Genomic DNA, 25,144 nt, shown 5'->3' with positions numbered 1-25,144 from the left:
CAGCTTCATGCACAACAGCCTAAAAACGGAAACAACCCAAATGTCCATCAACAGGTGAGTGAACAAATTATTCACAGCTGTAACACTACCCGGCAATAAAAAGGATGAAACTGCTGTTACACGCAACAACGTGAATGACACACTAAAATGCAGTATGCCAAGTAAAAGAAGCCAGGCCAAAAAGGGTACATACCTACAGCTTTGTGTACAGAAAAGTCTATGGCCGGGCGCGGTGGCTCAAGCCTGTAATCAGCAGCACTTTGGGAGGCAGAGGCGGAGAGATCATAGGTCAGGAGATCGAGACCATCCTGGCTAACAGTGAAACCCACATCTCTACTAAAAAATACAAAAAAAAAAAACAGCTGGAAGATGGCTGAGCCTGTAGTCTCAGCTACTTTCCGGGAGGCTGAGGAGCCCAGGAGAATGAAGCGTAAACCCGGGAGGGGAGCTTGCAGTGAGCTGAGATCCGGCCACTGCACTCCAGCCCTAGGCGACAGGCAGACTCGTCCTCAAAAAAGAAAAGTCTAGAAAATGCAGACAAACCTATAGTAACAGAAAGTCAATCAGCGGTTTCCTGGGATGGAAACAGGAAAGCAGGGCGAAGGGTCACCACGGGGAGGAGGGAGACGTGGCGCCGACGTGCATGCCCGCTGCCTTGATTAGCGCGGCAGACACAGTGTGTGACACACACAAACACGCATGACACAAGCCGAAACATTCAAAACATGCAGCCTGTATATCTCATTTTTATCTCAACACAACTGTTAAAATATTTAAATAATAAATAAATCTGTGAGGAAAAACACAGATGAAAGGAAGTAAACGGAAATCCATGAAATAGAAAATAGAAAACAGATGGCTCCGCTGCTAAATTACACCAAACACTTAAGGAAGAAATCACAACAAGCTTATGAACAGTCTTTCATCAGAGAGAGGAGAAGAGTTCCCAGCCCATTTCTTGAGGTTGGCGTAACACTAACCAAAGAGGGTATAAAGACCAAATTAAGGAAAGAGATCACTCATGAGCACAGACACAAAAAATCCTCAAGAAAATACTAGCAAGTTGATTCCGGCAAAACATAATAAGGATAATACGTCATGACCAGGTGGGATTCATCCCAGGAATGCAAGGTTGGTGTAACATTAAAAAAATCAATCACTAGGGCCGGGCGCGGTGGCTCAAGCCTGTAATCCCAGCACTTTGGGAGGCCGAGGCGGGTGGATCACGAGGTCAGGAGATCGAGACCATCCTGGCTAACATGGTGAAACCCTGTCTCTACCAAAAATACAAAAAACTAGCCGGGCGTGGTGGCGGGCGCCTGTAGTCCCAGCTACTCGGAGGCTGAGGCAGGAGAATGGCGTGAACCTGGGAGGCGGAGCTTGCAGTGAGCGGAGATCGCGCCACTACACTCCAGCCTGGGTGACACAGAGCGAGACTCCGTCTCAAAAAAAAAAAAAAAAAATCAATCACTGTAGTAAACGACATTAGCAGAATGGGGAACACTGGATCACCAACAAAATTTAGAAATGACAACTACAAAAAACTGACATCTAACATAAGACTTAATCGCACTTTCTTGCTAAGACCAGGAACAAGGCAAGATGTCTGCTCTCAGCACTGATAGACAACAATTTACTGGAAATCCTAGTTAATGCAAGAAAGCTAGAAAAATTAATAAAAGGCATAAAGATCAAAAAGGAAAAACTAACAAAAGACACAACACTTCAGTTAGCTGGGAAGAATAAGCTCAAGAGACCACTGTACGACATGGTGACTATACAGTTAGTAATGAGAGATTACGTTCTTGAAAAATGCCCCCAAACTGATGACTATGACGCAGTACATGTGTTAACTAGCTAGATGTGGTCATTCCACGACGCAGCTATACTTCAAAACATCATCGTGTACATGACAAAGACATCAATTTTATCTGTCAATTAAAAAATAGATTAAACATGAAAAAAACGAGGAATTAAAACTTCCCTCATTTTCAGATGCCATGACTGGAAAGGCAGAAGGCTCGAAAGGCCTCAGCACCACATGACCTTAGCAGGGCAGGAGGAGGCCTCAGCGCCGCACGGCCTCAGCAGGGCCACAGGTCTTCTGGGTGCCTCGCCAGCCTCCTCCTCTCCAGCCACACCCGCTGCTTAGTTTCAATCTACCACATGAAGCATGTCCTTCCTGCTCATCTTCCTTACGCTTTCCCTGCACTATGAGTGATACTGCGTTAGAGATGTTAAAAGTAACATCAGTGATGTAACATCAGTGCTGTGCTTTTTTGTTGTTGGTTTTTTGTCTTTTTTTTTTGAGATGGAGTCTTGCTCTGCCACCCACGCTAGAGTGCAGTGGTGTGATCTCAGCTCACTGCAACCTACCTCTGCCTCCCAAGTTCAAGCGATTTTCCTGTCTCAGCCTCCCGAGTAGCTGAGATTACAGATGCCCACCAGCACACCTGGCTAATTTTTTGTATTTTTAGTAGAGATGGGGTTTCTCCATATTGGTCAGGCTGGTCTTGATCTCCTGACCTCAAATGACCCACCTGCCTCGGCCGCCCAAAGTACTGGGATTATAGGTGTGAGCCACCACGCCCAAAGTACTGGGATTATAGGTGTGAGCCACCACGCCCGGCCTGTTGTTGTTTTTGTTTTTTGTTTTTTGAGACGGAGTCTCGCCCTGTCACCCAGGCTGGAGTGCAGTGGCACAATCTCAGTTGACTGCAGTCTCCGCCTCCTAGGCTCAAGCGATCCTCTTGCCTCAGCCTCTCCAGTAGCTGGGACTGCAGACATGCGTCACTACACCCAGCTAATTTTTGTATTTTTAGTAGAGATGGGGTTTCACCATGTTGCCCAGGTTGGTCTCGAACTCCTGGCTTCAGGTGCCTTGGCCTCCCGAAGTGCTGGGATTACAGGCCTGAGCCACCGCGCCCGGCCCATCCAGATGATTTCTGACAGAGGCACAGAAGCAACCCCATGGAAGATCCACAAATGGTGCCGGACAATGAGCTTCATGTAAATGTCAGCCACATACAGTAATTCATCAAAATAAACACAGACATAAATGCACAACTGTGAAGGTTTAAAACTTTCAGAAAAACAAAGGAGACAAATCTTTAAGATAATGTGCTAAGAATCCTTAGCTGTGACAAGGCGTGATTCATAAAAGGAAAAAACAATAAATCAGACTTCACAATGAAAAACTTTGGATGTGCAAAAGACCCAGTTTTGGTTTTTAATTAACTGGTCTGAGTTTGCGTCCAAAAAGACCCTGTTTAGGGGATGAAGAGACAAGCTGCAGACTAGGAAAAGATACTTGAAAACACTGTGCCTACGAAGGACTTGTATCTACAATAAAGAACACTCAAAATTTGGTCAAAAAAACATAATTAGGAAGTGTACGAAAGACGTGAACCGACATTTCACCACTGAAGATATGCAGATGGCAAAGAAGCACTCCCAAGCTATTGGGAAAATGCAAATCAAAGCCACAAGGAGGTATCACTACACATGTATCACTAGGATCACAATAAAAATGACGACGCCAAATGCTGGGGAGTATAAAGAGAAACTCACTGTTACAGACTGAACTGTGTGCCCCCAAAGTGCGTCTGCGGAAGCCCCAGATGACCCCATGTGGAGACGGGCCTGAAGTCATTAAGGATAAATAAGGTCCTATGAGTGGGGCCCTAATCCAATAGGACTGCTGTCCTTGTAAGATGAAGACACACCAGCGATGTCAGCATCCCCTCAGCAAAAAGGCAGCACCGGCCGTGCGCGGTGGCTCAGGCCTGTAATCCCAGCACTTTCGGAGGCCGAGGCGGGCGGATCACTTGAGGTCAGGAGTTTGAGACCAACCTGGGCAATATGGTGAAACCCTGTCTCTACTAAAAACACAAAAATCAGCAGAGCATGGTGGCGGGCGCCTGCAATCCCAGCTGCTCGGGAGGCTGAGGCAGAGAACTGCTTGAACCCGGGAGGCGGAGGTGGCGGTGAGCCGAGATCGCGCCACTGCACTTCAGCCTGGGTGACAGGGCGAGACTCCATCTCAAAGAACAACAACAACAAAAAATTTGCGGCATCTGCAAACCAGCAAGAGAGGCCTCTCCAGGAATCAGCACTGACAGCATCTTGCTCTTGGCCTTCGAGCCTCCAGAACTGCGAGACTGAATTTCTACTGCTCCCCCACTCAGTCTGGAGTATTTTGTTACGGCAGTCTAACCAGGCTGATATGCTCCTACATTGCTGGTGGGAATGTATGGCCACTCAAGAAACAATCTGGCAGTTTTCTAACAAATTAAACACATAATTACCACACGTGAACCAGCAACTGCACTCTTAAGACATTTACCCCAGAAATGAAAACGTATATTCACACAAAAACCCATATGCGAGTGTCACAGCAGCTTTATTTGTAATAGCCAAAACCGGAAACAGCCAGATGTCCTTCCACGGGTGGCTGGCTGGGCAAGCCGCGCACATTCACACAGAGGAGTCTCGCCACAGGAAACGAGCTACTGACACACACAACCGCCTGAAGAATTCTGCACTTCCCCTTACACAGCATCCTTCGGATGACAAAATCACACACAGAGCAAACACTAGAGGTTTCCAGGGGCTAAGGAAATGGCGAGGCTGTGAGAGGTGGCACGAGGGCTCCCTGCGGGGACGGAGCCTTCCACAGCTTCACCTGCACCAGGGTCAGCATCCCGACTGTCACTAATGGGGAAACTGGGCAAGGGTCTGAAATATAAAAGATCTCCATCTTTTCTCACAGCTGCGTGGGAACCGACAATGAACTCAAAAAATACAGTTTATTTTAAAATAATGGTAATGTATAAAACATTAAAGAAGGGCATGCCAGGCACCTCCAAGACCCTGCGTACACCTTTTACTGCACATAGTTTGCCAATTAAGAAACAGGCACAGGCCAGGCACAGTGGCTCACACCTGCAATCCCAGCACTTTGGGAGGCTGAGGTGGGAGAATCACTTGAGCCCAGGAGTTCTGAGAACAGCCTACAGGAAGCCTAACAAGACTCCATCTCTACCAGAAATAAATTAAAAATTAGCCAGGCGTGGTGGTCAGTGCCTGTGGTCCCAGCTACCTGGGAGGCTGAGGTGGGAGGACTGCTTGAGCCCAGGAGTTCAAGACTGCAGTGAGCCATGATCGTGCCACTGCACTCCAGCCTGCGCAACAGAGCAAGACCTCATCTCAAGCACAGGGAGTGCAGGGGTGGGGAGTGGAGGCACAAAGACATCAAATGCTCAGGCCAGGCCAGATCTCAAGGCCCAGGTTCCCTGAGGCAGACTGGCCTGAGACAGCAGAGTGACCACAGCTAAGGCTTGCCTTCTCTTTCTCACATAAATTATATAAATATGTAAACATAAGACCTGTATCCAAAATAAGCAGAGACTCTCCCAACTCCTGCCCAATAAAAAACGGACAAAAAGGTCAGGCGCGGTGGCTCATGTCAGTAATCCCAGCATTCTGGCAGGCCAAGGCAGGAGTTTGAGACCAGCCTGACCAACATAGTGAAACCCCATCTCTACTACAACACACAAAATTAGATGGGCCTGGTTGTGTGCGCCTGTAATCCCAGCTACTTGGGAGGCTGAGGCAGGAGAATTGCTTGAACCTGGGAGGTGGAGCTTGCAGTGAGCCAAGATGGTGCCACTGCACTCTAGCCTGGGCAAGACTCTGTCTCAAAACAAACAAACAAACAAACAAACAAACCATTGCTGAACATCATTATCATCAGGGAAATTCCAATGAAATCACAATGAGATCGACACCACTGCACACCCACAAGAATGGATACAATCAAACTGAAAGACCACAAGAAACACTGGTGAGGAAGTGGAGCGCCAGGAACTCTCCAGTGTGGCTGGTGGAAATGCAAAATGGTGCAGGTGCTGTGGAAAGAGATTTGGTTGTTTCATGTGAAGTTCAACCTAAATCCAATCTCTAAATCGGCAATCCCACTCCTTGGTGTTTTTTTACCCAAGACAAAGGAAAACACATCTGCACAAAAAGACTTGGAAAAAAATGTTCTCAACGACTTTATTCGTAACAGCGGATATGATTTGGATCTTTATTCGTAACAGCGGATACGGTTTGGATCTGTGTCCCCACGCAAATCTCATGTTCACCTGTGACCCCCAATGTTGGAGGAGAGGCCTGGTGGGAGGTGACTGGATCATGGGGACGGAGTTCCACCCAGGGGGTTGCTCTCAGGATAGTGAGTGCTCTCCTGTGAGATCTGGTTAGACACTGGGGAGGGAGTCCCCCCCACACACCCGCCGGGGGGCTGCCCTCAGGATAGTGAGATCTGGTTGGGTCATGAGGGTGGAGTTGGGGCGGGGGCTGTTCTCAGGATAGTGAGATCTGATTGGGTCATGAGGACGGAGTTGGGGGGGGCTGCCTCGGGATAGTGAGATCTGACTGGGTCATGAGGATGGGGGTGGGGTGGGGTGGGGCTGCTCTCAGGATAGTGAGATCTGATTGGGTAATGAGGGCGGCGTTCCCCCCCAACCCCGGGGGCTGCTCTCAGGATAGTGGGTGCTCTCCTGTGAGATCTGGTTGCCTGAAAGTGCGGCACCTCCCCCTCACTCTCTTCCCTGCCTCCCCTTTGCCTTCCACCAGGACTGAGAGTCCCCTGAGGCCTCCCAAGCCATGCTTCCCGTATAGCCTGAGGAACAGTGACCCAATTACACCTCTTTTCCTCACAAATCACCCAATCTCAGGTATTTCTTTATGCAGTGTGAGAACAGACTATTACAATAGCCCAAAATGGAAACAACCCAAACATCTATCAACAAGTGAGTGGATTTAAAAGCTGTGGTACATCCACACAAACCGAATCCAACTCAGCAATAAACAGAACACATTTCTGATACAAACATCACAAGGAAACCTCAAAACTACGAACGTCAAGAAAAGCAGCCAGCCAGAAAAGCACACAGGGTAGGATTCGACATTCACAATGGTCATGACAGCAAAACCAGTCATGGTGAGCCGAAGCCAGGAGCAACGGCTCACCTGGCCAGGTGAGGGAAGGATGACTGGAACGGGGCACAAGAAGTTTCTGGAGTAACTTGACTGTCCTCCATTGCAACAGGTGTTTTAGCTACACAGGGAAAAGCACTTGTCAAAGCACTTAAATTCAACATATTTTAGTGTTATGTCCATAATAATTTAAATTTATTTAACTAAAAGAAAAACAGGCCGGGGGCAGCAGCTCCTGCCTGCAATCCCAGCACTTTGGGGGGCCAAGGCAGGCAGATCACCTGAAGTCAGGAGTTCGAGGCCAGCCTGGCCAGTATGGCGAAACCCTGTCTCTATTAAAAATACAAAAATTACAGGAGGCTGAAGCAGGAGAATGGCGTGAACCCGGGAGGCGGAGCTTGCAGTGAGCCGAGATTGCGCCACTGCACTCCAGCCTGGGCAACAGAGCAAGACTCCATCTCAAAAAAAATAAAAACAAAAAAATAACAGGCACAGGATACGAATGTGCAAAGCCAGAAGGGGAGGTTGAGCAACAAATAAGCGTTATCAAACTCACTACTCAGAAAGGCACAAATCAAAGCTTGATACTTTCTAATCCCATCAAAATTCCCAAATAAAACCAACACCCAGGGGACACTCCAAGGACTCGGGACGCTAGAGTCTGCTGCCCCCATGAGCAGAGCTGGGCAACCTTCCCCCACACAGCCACCAGCGTCCATGCAAGGAGCTGAGGACACCTCTCACCAGGATGGGTGTAGGATGCACGGGGCACGCTGGGGACAGTACAGAGTGCCGGGGGACAGTGAGGTCAGCACAGGACCACTACAGGCAGATCTGAGTATCTTTTTTAATCAACTTGGCTGCTTTTAAGAAAGACACTTTTCTAACATAAAATACTACACACCAACACTTTCAATACACACATAATTCACCACACTACAGAGTGAATCTCTGTCCCTTCCAAAATTCCTGTGTGAAATCCTAATACCCAAAGTGATGGTGTTAGGAGGTGGGGCCTCCTTGGGGGTGATTAGGCCATGAAGGTGGAGCCCTCAGGACTGGGATTACTGCCATAATAAAGGAAGCCCCAGAGAGCACTCCCTCACCGCTTTCGCCCTGTGAGGACACAGCAAGAAGGTGCTGGACCCTCACCAGACACCAGATCTGCCGGTGCCTTGCGCCTGGACTTCCAGCCTGCAGAGCCGTGAGGAATCAACGTCTGTGGTTCACAGGCCCCCAGCATACGATATTGTTACAGGAGCATGGATGGACTGGGACACAGGGATGCGTGCCCACGCAGACACAACCACGAGCGATTCACCAGGAGTCCACGGAGCGCAGCAGGAGGAATGGGGAGCGGCCCAGCCCAACCATCACCTCCGCCAGTGGTGAGCCCACCCCAGGGGGTCCTTTCCCACAGTGACCTCCCTGAACAGCTAACTCACCCCAGGGGGTCCTGACAGTGACCTCCCCAAAGGGCGAATTCACCCCAGGGGGTCCTCTCCCCACAGTGACCTCACTGAACGGCTAACTCATCCCAGGGGGTCCTCCCCGACAGTGACCTCCCCAAAGGGCGAATTCACCCCAGGGGGTCCTCCCGGACGGGGTCCTCCCCGAACAGCTAATTCACCCCAGGGGTTCCTCCCCATCCACCCCTCGCCGACAGTGACCTCCCTGAATGGCTAACTCAGGGGGTGACTGAGTTACCAGGGGGTCCTCCCTGACAGTGACCTCCCCAAAGGGTGAATTCACCCCAGGGGTTCCCCCCCCAGTGACCTCCCTGAATGGCTAACTCACCCCAGGGGGTCCTCCCCCGACAGTGACCTCCCGGAATGGCTAACTCACCCCACGGGGTCCTCCCAGACAGTGACCTCCCTGAACGGCTAATTCAGCTGAGGGGGTCCTCCCCAGACAGTGATGTCCCCGTATGTCACAGACAAAAACCACGGACGTAACACAGGCTTGTTCCTGCCAAGGGTTAGGTCGGCCGCAGCCTGTCACACTCCGCCCCAGCAGCCTCTGTTACCTTAGCTGCTCAGACATCTCCTGCAGGGCACAATGCGAAGACCAGCGGGGGGCGGGCAGGGCCCTAAGGACACCTCCCTCGGGCTCCAAGCCCCACTTCACAACTCCACCTCTGGCAAGTGACTAATCTCCACAAATTAGTTACTTGCTAATCTCACTTTTTGCAGAAGAGAAAAGTAATCTCACTTTTCTCTTCTGCAAGATGCGGGTAATTACAGTACCCACTTTCCAGGGCTACTGTGAGGACCACATTGTTGGGAACAAGCCCCCCAAAATCTGGCCATAAACTGGCCCCAAAACTGGCCATAAACAAAATCTCTGCAGCACTGTGACATGTTCGTGATGGACATAACGCCCACGCTGGAAGGTTGTGGGTTTACCAGAATGAGGGCAAGGAACACCTGGCCCGCCCAGGACGGAAAACCGTTTAAAGACATTCTTAAGCCACAAACAATACCATGAGTGATCTGTGCCTTAAGGACATGCTCCTGCTGGAGTTCACTAGCCCAACCTATTCCTTTAATTCAGCCCATCCCTTCATTTCCCATAAGGGATACTTTTAGTTAATTTAGTATCTATAGAAACAACGCTAATGACTGGCTTGCTGTTAATAAATACGTGGGTAAATCTCTGTTTGGGGCTCTCAGCTCTGAAGGCTGTGAGACCCCTGATTTCCCACTTCACACCTCTATATTTCTGTGTGTGTGTCTTTAATTCCTCTAGCACCGCTGGGTTAGGGTCTCCCCGACAGAGCTGGTCTCCGCACACACAATCCACATAAAGCACTACAGACTGAGCTCGGCAAATACTAACAGCCCCTAAATGTTGCCATGGTGGTTCTGACCATTACTATTTCACACTGGGAACTAGTCAAAGTGGACAAAGGTTCATGATCAAGCCGTCAACCTGGAAGTGAAGGGGGTATGAGGAGAGCCGCGAGAGGGCAGCCACTCTGTGATGGGGAGGGTCATGAGAGGGCAGCTACTTACATGGCAGAATACGAGCCTCACAGGCCTGATGACCTAAAACCAACTACCCAAGCCCCAGAGACCCTGGTTACCTGTGCTCCGCACTGCCCCGCACCCCTCCCTGCTCACCTGCGCTCTGCACTGCCCCACACCCATCCCTGGTTACCTGAACTCTGCACCGCCCCGCACCCCTCCCTGGTTACCTGCGCTCTGCTCTGCACCCTCCCGCAACCTCTGCACCCTCCCGAAACCGTCCCTGGTTGCCTGCGCTCCGCACTGCCCCGCACCCCTCCCTGGTTACCTGCGCTCTGCACCGCCCAGCAACTGCCCCTGGTAACCTGCGCTCTGCACTGCCCCGCACCCGTCCCTGGTTACCTGCGCTCTGCACTGCCCCGCACCCATCCCTGGATACCTGCGCTCTGCACTGCCCCGCACCCCTCCCTGGGTGAGTGCAGCCCCCGCACTTCAGGCTCTGGGTCCAGCAGAGGTACAAAGAAGCAAGGATGACAGAACCTTGGTGGCCAAGAGAACAGCACAGAGCTTCAGAGGCTGGTGCCCTCAGTCCCAAGTCCTATGTGGGAAGAGGGTGTGCTACAAGGCTGGCTCGCCACAGCAACCTAAGGGTCTAGTTTTTTTTTTGAAACAGAGTCTCACTCTGTCGCCCAGGCTTGGAGTCCAATGGCGCAATATCGGCTCACTGCAGCCTCCGCCTCCCGGGTTCAAGTGATTCCCCTGCTTCAGCCTCTTGAGTAGCAGGACTACAGGCACACGCCACCACGCCCAGCTAATTTTTGTATTTTTAGTAGATATGGGGTTTTGGAATGTTGGCCAGGCTGGTTTCGAACTCCTGACCTCAGGTGATCTGCCCACCTCTGCCTCCAAAGTGCTGGGATTACAGGCATGAGCCATTGTGCCTGGCCGGGTCTATCTACTTTTAAGATCTGTCTAAGACTGGACACATTAGCTCACGCCTGTCATACCAGCACTCTGGGAGGCCAAGGCCGGGGGATCACGTGGGCCCAGGAGTTCAAGGCCGCAGTGAGTCGTGATCGTTCCACTGCACTCAGCCTGGGCAACAGAGCCAGACTCTTTCCAATAAAAGAAAATGATCTCAAGTGTACCCTGCAGAGGACACGCAGGGCCAGCATGTGGCCTCCCCCCACCACCGAGCCCACCTTGGAAACATGGGGCCTCCCTGCCACTGAGCCCACCTGGGAGGGTTTCTGAAACTTGCGGCCAAGAGTCTTGTCTGTACCACACAATTCTGCAACTGTCAGTACTAGATATTCCCAGTGCCCTCACCCAGTCCAGAATTCTACGTAAGTGAAGGGAGAAACCCTCCAAAAGCCATGTCAAAGAGGAAGAAGGGTGGAAAGCCAGGATCACAAACAAGTGGCCCTGGGGGTGCGAGTAGGCTGTGCCCTCCCCATTCCTTAGGCCAGAGCTTGACCCCCAAGGCTCCTCAGCGGGCCCAGCCACTCAGCTAATACTGAGCATGGCACACAAGGGCTGCTGGCTGGCAGAAATTACATGCAACACCCAACCAAACGCACGAGGCGAGTCACGCTTAAACCACATGACAACTGTGCGGCATCGTTTTTATTTTCTGCCTCAATTTACCTCACTAGCAGTAACACTGAGTTCAAGTCAGCCACACAGGGAAGGTGGATTTCCCTGCAGTCAGGGCACGGCAGGCTCCATTTCAAAAGCAACGGCACACAGAACCCAAAACAAAGAACACACAGCATACACCTGCCCTGGGCATCTCTGACACGGTTGGTGCTCCTGATAACCTGCCTTTTAAAAAAGTGAAGACTAGCCAGGTGGGAAACGGCACATGCCTGTAATCCCAGCTACTCGGGAGGCCGAGGCAGGAAGATCCAGAGCCCAGTTCAAATCCATCCTGAGTAACAGCAAGACCTCGTCTCTTAAAGAAAAAAAAAAAGGAAGATGACAGAACAAATTTGAAGAAATTTGAAAGCTATCCGGTTCCACAGTTCTACCTAAAAACCCATTCACACCACAAGTCCAAATTCCTAAAAGCTAAGAAAACCGTTTTTTCCTAACTCACTTGACAGCAAATCCTAGTCTATCATAACCTCATTTGGGATAAAACCTGACATGAACTGATACGGAGCTAATCGCAGACTTTATCCCACAGTGAGAATATTGTCATTTAATTACAGAAACATTAATGTATTCAATTACTGAATACTTTCCCAAGTTCTCTGGGAACATCCCATGATATACAGGTTATATGCCGCAATGATCATTCTGAAACCTGAAAAATTCTGGAATCATAAACATCTGTACTCAAGGGTTCAGATCACGGGCCATCGCCATGTTTACACAAGACAGCCTGAACTCCCATAGCCTATGTTCTAAGGTTGCTATCCAGACAAAACTTATTTAAGTATGTTTATACAAAATACTTAATTCAGCTTTCACACCCTGTTTCAGTTCAAAGAGACTTCAAAGAACTTAGGAGGCTGCAGGCCACCTATTAAGCTCACAAGGAGGAAATCTACAGCTCCTAATTGCATTGGTTATTTTTATCTCCTGACTCGCCTAGATAGCAAAGGGAAACAAGTTCCTTTGCACAACCTCAGCGGCCGCCCACATTTCCTTGTTCTTCTTCCTGGGTGCTAAGTGACCCACAGGCTTCTTTCTTTACATGAATCTTCCTCTCCGGGCCCCAGTGAGGGTGCATTCTCCATCCCTCAAACCCTGATCCGTGCCATCTTCTGCTTGACTCCTTCCCAGAGCTCATACTGTGTGTACCACCCCAAGGATCCCACCGCCAAGGATCCGTCCCTATGCTGCCTCTGTCTCTCCACTGCTTAAGCACCGGTCTGAGGTTCCAGAAACCAAGTCCTGTCCACTATGAATTTCTTAAAGAATGAAGATAACCACCTAGTATTTTCAGAATAAATGAGCTGATCTGAGAGAAATCTGTTTCTAACAGAAGATGTGAAAGAGGATCATACTTCAGCCCCCACCTCTGAAAGAAGAGCTTGGAGCTGACCAAATTGTACCCAAAATCTGTTTGGTTTTGACCACAACGGAGACAAAGTGTGTGACAACGCTGCAGTCAAAATGTCTCCGCAGACCTTCTGTGATAACCAGAAGTCTGGGATAGTTTCCCATCTGGTCACAGGGCAGGCACCTGGACAGGCTAACCCTCCAGCCCTGAGAGGTACCACGGAGCTGGTGAGGGTGAGGGTTTTTGTGTCACTTCACTCCCTTGCCCTGTGCCAATACAGCAGAATACAGTCACGCTTCCGCACCGAAGTCAACCATGTTTAGCCAACAAACTTCACAGCCAGTGAAACGTGACACACCTCCAGGCACCACTGGACAAAAAAATGGAAGGAAAATCCACAAGAGAGAAGGGGACTCACTGACACTGGAGATCGATTCCGTGTGAACGGAGAGGACGTTCAGGCGGCTAGAAATGGCAGGCAGAGACAAAACTGACTCAAGACTGACTCAAGAGGACTTAAGCCGAGTGACCTGTCCACTCTACAAATTCTATATAGGTCGCAACTACTGGCTCTGTTTCCTGTACCACACACAGAATCACACGAGTGAGTAGATGTTCACCGGGAAGAGAAACACTGAGGTGATAAGAAGAGGAACGGGGATCACTAGACAGAGCCCTGTCTACCCTCAGCCAACCCCCCACTCCCCAGGCTACGACCGCAACTACCTGCAACACGTGTCCATCCACCTACTGTCAAGTTCCCTGAACTGTAGAAGAATGAGCCCTAACCTCCAAAGTCCAGTCCTGTCCCTGCCTGCTCAATAACCCTAGATGTCCGGCAAAAGACCAAGGCTTAAACCCCCTCCTGCACCGCTCACCTCCTGACTCCAGCTGTCGGCCTTTCAGCACCCTCCCTCAGCCTCCCCTGTAGGCCCCCACCCAAGCTCCCTGCCTGCCACCATCCCCCACCTCACCCTAACATCTTCGCCCACCCACCCTGGGGGGTTCCCCAAGCCCCAGGCCTTGCTCCAACTTGACCCTACTCCTATCACAAGAAAGTACCCCGGCCCCAGCCTCGCCCTCCGCAATCACCGCCAGCAGGCACTGACCTACGGGGCCCCCCACTGTGACCCTCGCCTGGCCCTGACCCACGCCCTCGGCAGAGACCCTCCCCTGGCCGACCCTGACCCACAACCCACGCTGGGACCCCTAACCCACGCCCTTCCACTCCAAGCTGACGCTGCCCCCAGCGTCCCGGAGACAACACTCCGCGGCCGCACCCGCGCTGCCGACCCGGGGCCTCACCTTCGGCCAGGACCCGCCGCACCCGCAGCCGCAGCTCGCCCAGTTCCACTGTCTGCCCCACGAAATCACTCTGGTCGCGGCCGGAAGCACCGCCCAGGGAGCCTGGACCCGCCAAGAAGTCGAGCGCCGACTGCAGCAGCGACATGGCGGTGGCTGCGCCGCACCCCGCGGCAGCCGGAGTGGTCGGGCTCGGGCTCCCGCTCCCTCGCCGTCCGGGTCAGCTCAGTAACCGCCGGCCCGGAGCTGCACCATCTTCCGCCCCGACGCCGTGACGTACTCGCGCGTGAGGACGCGTCGCGTCAGGCGGCGTCGGGGCCCAGCCCCGTCCCCTTCGCCGCGGCCTCGCTTCCTGGCTGCGCGCTCCGGCGCGGAGGTCTGACGGAGACAGCGCGTGCGCGGCGTCGCCGGGCTTGTGACGAACTTCCGGTTTTCAAGCTCCCGGCCGGGCTGACTCCAGCGGAGGCGCGCGGAGCGGTCGCCGCGGCGATTCCCGCCCAGGTAGTTCAGCGCCCCAGCCCAACTCCCGGTACCGTTCCCCACATGGTCTGTTTTGTGGGAGGCTCCTTCTCAGGTGTCTTCGATTTAAGCGCTTCGCCATCCTCTGGGTGGAGTCAGCCTCCCGTTTGCTGTTAGCGCCGCGTTTGCGAATGGGTTCGCGAATTTTTCTCTCAGTTGGCTAAGGAGCAAGGAGTTAGCGTGCGTTAAGCTATCAATAAATACTTGCTTTTTGTCTCATGGAGGTCGGAGTTTCCTGTGACGCTTAGCGACTAAGCTTGGCAGCCCCCTCCCAGCAGCCAGGCAGGCAGTTGGCAAGGGAAACGCTGCTGCAATGCCTTGTCTTCCGAGAAGGCCAGGGTCTGGGCGGGGGAGTGACCAATAGTGGGAACTGTGGGCTAGAAAACCTTCGTCCTGGGCAACCACAGCACTGCAGAGACTGCCCTGTGACCCTCAAGGTTCGTTCGCACCCTGACATTTTCCAAGGCAAAAGCAAGTCCTCATGACCACTTGGAAGGGTTCATAATGCCCAACCATTTGGAGGTGAAAAGGTGACGTTCCTTCTAGGATAATGAGGAAATGGCTCACAGACAGTGCATTTTTAGTTTTTGGCCCACACAGTATTTGGGGGTTGGGAGTGGGTAGCAGGAGGTGAATTAGTTGCTGTCATTTAAAGACTGATGCCAGGCGCTGTGGCTCACGCCTGTAATCCCGGTACTTTGGGAGGCCGAGGCGGGCGGATCACCTGAGGTCAGGAGTTTCAGACCAGCCTGGTCAACATGGTGAGACCCCGTCTCTACTAAAAATACAAAAATTAGCTGAGCGTGGTGGCAGGTGCCTGTAATCCCAGCTACTCGGGAGACTGAGGCAGGAGAATCGCTTGAACCCAGGAGGCGGGCGCCACTGCACTCCAGCCTGAGACTCCGCCTCAAAAAAAAAAAATAATAATAATAATAATCATTGAAAGTCCTGAACGTTAAAAACCTAGTTTTCCAGCTTCTGTGGAAAAATCAAACCTGTCAATATTGGACCCCAAATGATGTGTGTTACCAGTTACCTAGAGCGGTCCCTCCAGGTAAGACACAGTCGTTTGCCTGACCAGATTGGCTCACGTATGTTACCTGCCTGGTTCCTATAGTCATTTGAGGTTGCAACCCTTTCCATAGAGTTATTTGTTCTCAAACTCAAAAATGGATTCTAAAGCTCAAATCAGCTTCTTAGCCGTCCCAGAAGCTAACATCTGTTATCTTTATCATTAAAAGATAATAGACTGAGCTCACTGGAACATTTACCTATTTTATGGAATGAAGCGTTACATGTAGCCAAATGAGATCTTTAAAAATACATGTAACAAAAATAACAGTAGCAATAGCTTAGCTTATGCACTGATTCATTGCTTGCAACGTCCTTTTCTGTAAGGGTTCATTGTAATGGTCCCAAAGCATCTTTGTGAAGAAAGCACAGTATAATTAACCCCCTTTATTTTTGGGATGAGAAAATATGCTCAACAATGCCATTACTTGGCCAGGGTCAACAAGTGATACGGCTAAAATTCAATACAAGTTCTGGCTTTTCCAGCCAGCGCATTTGTCTGGTGGGCTGTGGAACAGAAGGATTGAGAGATCAGGAAAGAATCCCTGCTGGAGACAGACATCTGGGCATCCTCAGCATAGAGGTGGCAGTTGGCTGTAGGAGCTGAAGAGAGGACCAACAGAGATGGTGTACTAGACATAAAGAGGTTAGAATCTTCAGCGAATAGACAGCTTGTGGAGAAAGGGCAGCCAGTGAAGGAGGAAGAAAACCAAGAGAGTGTTGTCACAGAGCCAAGGAACAAGGATGTGCAGGGCAGAGAATGCAGTTAAGTGTCGAATGCTGCTTAAAAGTCAAGTAGAAAAAGAAATGGAAGATATGTGTAGATTTATTCACAACGGATCACTGGTCATCTCACCAAGAATAGCTTCACTGGAGTAATGAGGTGGAAGCTACATATCACTGTAGTAGAGGAATGAAGAGATGATGAAGTAGAGATGGCAAGTGGAGATAAGACGTTTGTCTGTGGAGGAGAATGTGAACAACTTTAGGCCAACAAATTCAGCATCCTTAGCTTAGAGAGCTAGAAGGATGATGAGATGTTTTAAGAGGAGAGATTCTTGAGCAGCCTAAAGCTGATGGAAGGGAGAGAAGGTTTGCTGGTACAGAAGAAAGAGGAGTAATAACATAATTCTATCTTAATGAGATATCTTCTATCTCTTACAACATAGGAGGGGAATGGCATCCAAAGCATAGGTAGAGATACTTGCTTTGGACATAGGAAAAACACTTAGGAAGAAAAATGGGCTGCAGTTGCAGGTGACCTTATGTATTTATTGGAATGAAGGTGAAGGAATTCTCTAATGGCTTCTGTTTTCATTGGGAATGAGGAAAGAAAAGCTTCAACTGAAAGTGAGAGGGGAAGTAGGAATCCCAAGATTTAAGCAGTGTCAAAAAGATATAAAATAGCTGTTATGAAAAACCTAGCGAACACTGGAAAGCATGATAGCGTTCAAGCACTCATTTGGAGGCCATGAACTTACACTGGCATGACCTGGGATTGGCTGGACATTTCTAAACCTTGTCATCACTTTGGAAACCAGAGTCGGACTCCTTATCTTACAAATATTTCTGGAGCGCCTTTATTTATCGGCGTTGAAGTAGATGCTGTGGTAATACCATCTTAACCCGAATATCTATCTCCGTATCTCATGTGAACTCTCGGATGTTTGTTCTGAGATACCGCTACGTATATAAACATGTATATACCCAAAACTGAATTTATAGTCTTAATCCCCATACCTGATTTCCAAAATTTCATAGCAAAGAGGATTACAAGAGATTAAGAGGATCATTTTATAATGATGAAGGGATGAATTCATCAAAAAGACTTGATGATCTTAAACATTTATGCACCTAATAACAAAGCTCTAAAATACACAAAGCATAAACTAATAGCTCCGAGGAGAGAGAAATATCACAATTGTAGTTGGAGATTGATGTAGTTGGAGAATATTCTTTCTCAATAAATAGAGAATAAATGGATAGATACCCAGAAAATCACTAAAGATATAGGAGACTTGACATGACTGTCAGTCAACTTGACCTAATTAATGTTTATGGAACACTCCCCACAATAACAGCAGAATACACAATTTTTCAAGTGCATTAAAACATTAACTGAGCCTGATCATATTCTGGTCTATTAAACAAGTATGTTAGCTGACCAGAATGATATTGAATATTAAAGTAGAAATTAGTAATGGATTGGAAAATCCTTTCAATATTTGGAACCTGAATAACTCACTTTCATTTTTTGTATATTTTTTAAACTCATTTTTAAATAACTCATGGTGGCCGGGCGCGGTGGCTCACGCCTGTAATCCCAACACTTTGGGAGGCTGAGGTGGGTGGATCACGAGGTCAGGAGATCGAGACCATCCTGGCTAACACGGTGAAACCCTGTCTCTACTAAAAATGCAAAAAATTAGCCAGGCGTGGCGGCGGGCGCCTGTAGTCCCAGCTACTTGGGAGGCTGAGGCAGGAGAATGGCGTGAACCCTGGAAGCAGAGCTTGCAGTGAGCCGAGATCGCCCCACTGCACTCCAGCCTGGGCGACAGAGCGAGACTCCTTCTCAAAAAAATAAATAAATAAATAAATAACTCATGGTTCAAAGAAGAAATCAAAAAGGAAATTAGAAAGTATTTTGAGAGGCCAGGCGCGGTGGCTCAAGCCTGTAATCCCAGCACTTTGGGAGGCCGAGACGGGCGGATCACGAGGTCAGGAGATCAAGACCATCCTGGCTAACACGGTGAAACCCCGTCTCTACTAAAAAATAAAAAAAAAACTAGCCGGGCGAGGTGGCGGGCGCCTGTAGTCCCAGCTACTTGGGAGGCTGAGGCAGGAGAATGGCATGAACCCAGGAGGCGGAGTTTGCAGTGAATTGAGATCTGGCCACTGCACTCCAGCCTGGGCGGCAGAGCGAGACTCCATCTCAAAAAAAAAAAAAAAGTATTTTGAACAGGATGAAAATGAAAATGCAGCATTTAAAACTGGTGGGATGCTGCTAAAACAGTATTAAAAGATAGATCTCAAATCAGTGACCTCAGCAGTCACCTTAAGAAACTAGAAAAGTAGGCCGGGCATGGTGGCTCACTTTGGCAGGCCAAGGCAGGCCGATCACTTGAGGTCGGAAGTTCGAGACCAGCCTGGCCAACATGGTGAAACCCCATCTGTACTAAAAATACAAAAATTAGCTGGGTGTAGCAGTGCACGCCTGTAGTTCCGGCTACTTGGAAGCCTGAGGCAGGAGAATCACTTGAACCCGGGAGGTGGAGATTGCAGCAAGCTGAGACTCTGTCACACACACACACACACACACACACACAAAACAGAAAAGTAAGAGAAAGTGAAACCCAAAGTGAATATAAGAAGGCAGATAATAAGTATCAGAGTGGAATTCAAAAAAATAGATAACAAAAGCAATAAAGAAAATCAGGGAAACCAAAAGCTGATTCTTTGAGATTAATAAAATTGAAAAATCTTTGGCCAGATTGAACAAGAAAAAGACAAGACACGAATTACCAATATGAGGAATGAGAGATGACGTCACTACTGAAAGGATAATCAGGGACTATTATTTTTTTTTTTTTTTTAATTTTTTGAGATGGAGTCTCACTCTGTCGCCCAGGCTGGAGTGCAGTGGCCGGATCTCAGCTCACTGCAAGCTCCGCCTCCCGGGTTTACACCATTCTCCTGCCTCAGCCTCCCGAGTAGCTGGGACTACAGGTGCCCGCCACCTCGCCCAGCTAGTTGTTTTGTATTTTTTAGTAGAGACGGGTTTCACTGCGTTAGCCAGGATGGTCTCGATCTCCTGACCTCGTGATCCGCCCGTCTCGGCCTCCCAAAGTGCTGGGATTACAGGCTTGAGCCACCGCGCCCGGCCAGGGACTATTATTAAGAACTTTAGGCCAACAAATTCAGCAGCTTACACTAAATGAACAAATTCCTGGAAAGCATAAACCACTTAAGCTCATTTAAGAAGAAATTGTGTTGGGCCGGGCACAGTGGCTCATGCCTGTAATCCCAGCACTTTGGGATGCCAAGGCAGGTGGATCACAAGGTCAGGAGATTGAGACCATCCTGGCCAAGATGGTGAAACCCCGTCTCTACTTAAAAAAAAACACACAAAAATTATCTGTGCATGGTGGCGTGTGCCTGAAATCCCAGCTACTTGGGAGGCTGAGGCAGGAGAATCACTTGAACCAGGGAGTCGGAGGTTGCAGTGGGCCCAGATTGAGCCACTGCACTCCAATCTGGCGACAGAGTGGGACTTTGTCTCAAAAGAAAACATATTGTATGAAAGGATGAAAGAGGCCCTGACATGCATACAGTTAAGGTATTGCAACATACTTTGTGGTATCTAACCATCTTTATTTTATTTTTTTTGAGGGGATGAGCACCTCATTCTTCGTGATGTGATTATTACACGTTGCATGCTTGTATCAGAACATGTACCCCATGAATATATACACCTACTATATACCTACAAAAATTAAAAATTTAAATGCTTTTTAAAAAGAAGGAAATAGACAACCTAAATAGCTCTATGTCTGTTAAACTATTGAATTTATAGTTGACAAATCTTCCCTTAAAGAAGACTCCAGACTTGGCTGGGCACAGTAGCTCATACCTGTAATCCCAGCACTTTGGGAGGCCGAGGCAGGTGGATCACCTGAGGTCAGGAGTTCAAGACAAGCCTGGCCAACATGGTGAAACCTCATTTCTACTAAAAATACAAAAATTACCCGGCATGGTGGTAGGTGCCTGTAATCCCCGCTACTTGGGAGGCTGAGTCAGGAGAACCACTTGGACCCAGGACGTAGAGGTTGCAGTAGGCTGAGACTGTGCCATTGCACTCCAACCTGGACAACAAGAGCAAAACTCGGTCTCAAAAAAAGACTCCAAACTTAGATAACTTTACTGGGAATTCTACTAAACACTGAAGGAAGAAATAATACCAGTTCTATACAAACTCAGAAAGTTGAAGGAAGGAATTATTTCCCAACTCATGTTTCCTAACAGCATTATTCTGATACCAGAACTCCACAAAGACATTACTGGAAAACTACAGGATAATATCTCTTGTGAACATAGACACGAAGATGCATTTAAAACGTTGATTAGCAAATTGAATCCAACACTATATACAGAAAGGATAATATACCATGACCAAGTGGGATATCCCAGGAGGGCAAAGTTGGCTTAGCATTTGAAAGTGTATCAATGTAATTCACACTCTTGAGAATGAAAAAATAAAATGGATCATTTCAATAGATACAGAGAAGCATTTGACAGAACCCAACATCCATTACTGATTTAAAAAAAAAAACAAAACTCAGCAAACTGGGAGTAAAATGAAACTTCCTCAACCCAGTAAGGGCGTCTGTGAAAAACCTGTAGCCAGCATCATATGAAATAATAAAAGACTGAATGTTTTCCCCCTAAGACCAGGAACAAGCCAAGGCTGGCTGTCTGATCTCACCACCTCTGTTCAACATTGTACTAGAAATTCTAGCCAATGTGATGAGGCAAGAAAAAGAGGGCCGGGGCCAGGCACAGTGGCTCACATCTATAATCCCAGCGCTGTGGAAGGCCGAGGCAGGCAGGTCACCTGAGATCAGGAGTTTGAGATCAGTCTGGCCAACACGGTGAAACCCCGTCTCTACTAAAAACACAAAAATTAGCTGGGCGTGGTGGCACATGCCTGTAATCCCAGCTACTCTGGAGGCTGAGGCAGGAGAATCACTTGAACCTTGGAGGTGGAGGTTGCAGTGAGCTGAAATCGCACCACTGCAACTCCACCCTGGACAACAGAGTGAGACTCGGTCTCTAAAAAAAAAGAAAAAAAATCAGAATCTATAAAAAGAGCTACTCGTGAGTTTAGCAGGGTTGCAGGATACAAGATAAATATGCAAATATCAATTCTATTTCTACATACTAGCAATAAATATTGGAAGTTGAAATTAGAGACATTTCCATCCTGGCTAACATGGTGAAACCCCGTCTCTACTAAAAATACAAAAAAATAGCCGGGCGAGGTGGCGGGCGCCTGTAGTCCCAGCTACTCGGAGGCTGAGGCGGGAGAATGGCGTGAACCCAGGAAGCGGAGCTTGCAGTGAACCGAGATCGCGCCACTGCACTCCAGCCTGGGCGACACAGCAAAACTCCGAAAAAAAAAAAAAAAAAAAAAAAAAGAAATTAGAGACATTTACAATAGCATCAAAAAGTCTGAAATACTTGGGATAAATGTGAAAAAAGATGTGCAAGACTTATATGCTGAAAACTACAAAAAATTGCTGAGAGAAATTAAAGCCCATAATCAATGGAGAGATATGCCATACTCATAAACTGGGAGATTCAACAGTGCAGTTCTCAAATTGACCTGTAGATTCAATGTAAACCAGTCAAATTCCCAGCAGACTACGAGAATTTGACACATAGATTCTAAAATTTACTTGGCTCTGCAAAGGAGCGAGAATAGCCAATACAAGTTTGAACAAGGACAAGACAAAATTGTATGATTTGCGTTACCTAATTTAAACCCTTGAAGCTACAGTAATCAAAACTGTGGTGGCTGGGTGTAGAGGTATGTGCCTGTAGTCGCAGCAACTCAGCAGGTTGAGGCGGGAGGATCCCTTGAGCCTGGGAGTTTGAATCTAGCCTGGGCAACAGTGTGGAGTTGATATAAAGATAGCTAAGTAGGTAAATAGAAGAGTCCAGAAATTGGCCCACAGGTGTCTATGGTCAACTGATTTTTTATAAAGGTGCAAAAGTAGTTCATTGGAGAAAGAGTAATTGTTTCAACAAATGATGGTGGAAAAATTGGATATTCATGTGTTGAGAAAAAGAAACCTTGGGCCGGGTGCAGTGGCTCACGCCTGTAATCCCAGCACTTTGGGAGGCCGAGGTGGGGGCAGATCATTTGAGGTCAGGAGTTCGAGACCAGCCTGACCAACGTGGTGAAACCCCATCTCTACTAAAAATACAAAAATCAGCTGGGCTTGGGGGTGAGTGCCTGTAATCCCAGCTACTCAGGAGGCTGAGGCAGCAGAATTGCTTAAACCCAGGAGGCGGAGGTTTCAGTGAGCTGGGATGGTGTCATTGCACTCCAGCCTGAGCAGTAGAGTGAGACTCCACCTCAAAAAAAAAAAAAAAAAAAAAAGGAAACTTAATCCATACCTAGCATTATACATAAAAGTTAACTCAAAATCATAAATCTAAATGTGAGATCTACAACTGTAAAACTTACGGAAGATAATCTATGAAATGTTCTGTGAGATTTTTAGCCATGACCCCAAAAGCATTATCCATAAAGGAAACAGATAAACTGGATGTCATCAATATGAAGAACTATATAATACACTGTTGAAAATGGTCCATGCGAGCAATCAGTGAATAAATAAACTGATAAATCCATAATATAGGCTGTCATTCAATAATAAAAAGATAAGCTATCAAGCAACAACAAGACTTGAAGGAAGCTTAAATGCATATTGCTCAATGAAGCCAATGTGAAAAGGTTCCATACTATATGATTCTAACTATAGAACATTCTGGAAAAGGCAAAATTGTGACGACAGTAAAAAGAACAGTAGGCCAGGCGCAGTGGCTCACACCTGTAATCCCAGCACTTTCAGAGGCCAAGGCGGACGGATCAACTGAGGTCTGGAGTTCGAGACCAGCCTGGCCAACATGTTGAAGCCCCACCTTTACTAAAAATACAAAATTAGCCGGGCATGGTGGCACATGCCTGTAATCCCAGCTACTCAGGAGGCTGAGACAGGAGAATCACTTGAACCTGGGAGTTGGAGGTTGCAGTGAGCCGAGATCACACCATTGCACTCCAGCCTGGGCAACAAGAGTGAAACTCGATCTCCAAAAAAAAAAAAAATAGTAGTTGCTAGGGGTTCAGGAAGAAAGAGGGAGGGTGGAGCACCAGAGATTTTTAGGGTGTTTAAACTATTCTGTGTGATACTGTTTTGGTGAAAACAAGTCATTTTCCATTTGTCAAAACCCATAGAATACAGCACAGAGTGAAGCCTAATGTAAACTATGGACTTAGGTTAATTGTAATGTGTGAATATTCACTTGTCAATTGTGTCGAATGTGCCACAGTAATGTAAGATGTTAATAATAGGAGAAAGGGAGGCCGGTGACAGTGGCTCACACCTGTAATCCCAGCATTTTGGGAGGCCAAGGTGGGCGGATCACGAGGTCAGGAGTTTGAGACCAGCCTGACCAACATGGTGAAACCCTGTCTTTACTAAAAATACAAAAATTAGCCGGGCATGGTGCTGTGTGCCTGTAATCCCAGCTACTCAGGAGGCTGAGGCAGGAGAGTCGCTTGAACCCAGGAGTCAGAGGTTGCAGTGAGCCGAGATTGTGCCCACTGCACTCCAGCCTGGGTGACAAAGTGAGACTCCGTCTCAAAATAATAATGATAGGAGAAAGGGGAAGGGGGGATGTGAAGGTGTATAAAAGAACTCTGGGCCGGGTGCAGTGGCTCATGCCTGTAATCCCAACACTTTGGGAGGCCAAGGTGGGCAGATCACAAGGTCAGGAGTTCAAGACCATCCTGGCCAATATGGTGAAACCCCATCTCTACTAAACATACAAAAATTAGCTGGGCATTATGACACAGTCACCTGTAATCCCAGCTACTTGGGAGGCTGACGCAGGAGAATCATTTGAACCCGGGAGGCGGAGGTTGCAGTGAGCCGAGATCGTGCCATTGCACTCCAGCCTGGGCAACAAGAGTGAAACTCTGTACTTGCTGCTCAATTTTTCTTTTTTTTCTTGAGACGGAGTCTCACTCTATCTATAAATTTTTAGTAGAGGTAGGGTTTCATGCTGGCCAGGCTGGCCTTGAACTCCTGACATCAGGTGATCTGCCCACCTTGGCCTCCCAAAGTACTGGGATTACAGAGGTGAGCCACCATGCCTGACCTCTGCTCAGTTTTTCTATAAACCTAAAACGGCTTAAAGAAAAAGTCAATTTTGGCCAGGCGTGGTGGCTCACGTCTATAGTCCCAGCTACTTGGGCGGCCGAGGCAGGAGAATTGCTTGAGCCCAGCCTGGACCACATAGACCCCATGTTTTTATAAAAAAGGGGGGGAAAAAAAAATATTTTGTCAAGCTCAATGTCATGAAATGATTTTCTCCGCATTATCTTGTAAGAGTTTTGTAGTTTTAACTCTTACATTTATATCATTGATCCATTTCAAGTTAATTTTTGTAAGTGTATTAGGTTGAGTCCGAATTCATTCATTTGCAT

The 25,144-nt window shown here is 48.3% G+C and overlaps 2 protein-coding genes across 7 annotated transcripts in view; one reads left to right on the top strand and one right to left on the bottom strand.

Annotated features, from left to right (window-relative positions):
* The window catches only part of GAK (cyclin G associated kinase), an 81,867-nt gene extending 67,241 nt beyond the window's left edge, over positions 1–14,626 (bottom strand). For all 3 annotated transcript variants that reach the window (XM_031664806.1, XM_031664809.1, XM_031664807.1), the window contains exon 1: positions 14,284–14,626. In XM_031664806.1, the coding sequence (XP_031520666.1) occupies positions 14,284–14,428 (145 nt within the window). In that variant the 5' untranslated portion in view covers positions 14,429–14,626. The remainder of the gene's footprint in view (positions 1–14,283) is intronic.
* A 26-nt stretch (positions 14,627–14,652) lies between these two features.
* The window catches only part of TMEM175 (transmembrane protein 175), a 32,687-nt gene continuing 22,195 nt past the window's right edge, over positions 14,653–25,144 (top strand). For 2 of the 4 annotated variants that reach the window (XM_009204369.3, XM_003890926.4), the window contains exon 1: positions 14,653–14,781. The gene's annotated coding sequence lies outside the window, so the exon portion shown is untranslated. The remainder of the gene's footprint in view (positions 14,782–25,144) is intronic. The other 2 variants (XM_009204331.3, XM_009204438.3) reach the window with 2 other exon arrangements.

Source organism: Papio anubis, chromosome 3, assembly GCF_008728515.1.
Source record: "Papio anubis isolate 15944 chromosome 3, Panubis1.0, whole genome shotgun sequence".
Classification (NCBI taxonomy): domain Eukaryota; kingdom Metazoa; phylum Chordata; class Mammalia; order Primates; family Cercopithecidae; genus Papio; species Papio anubis.
This window is presented reverse-complemented; position numbering and strand designations above follow the sequence as displayed.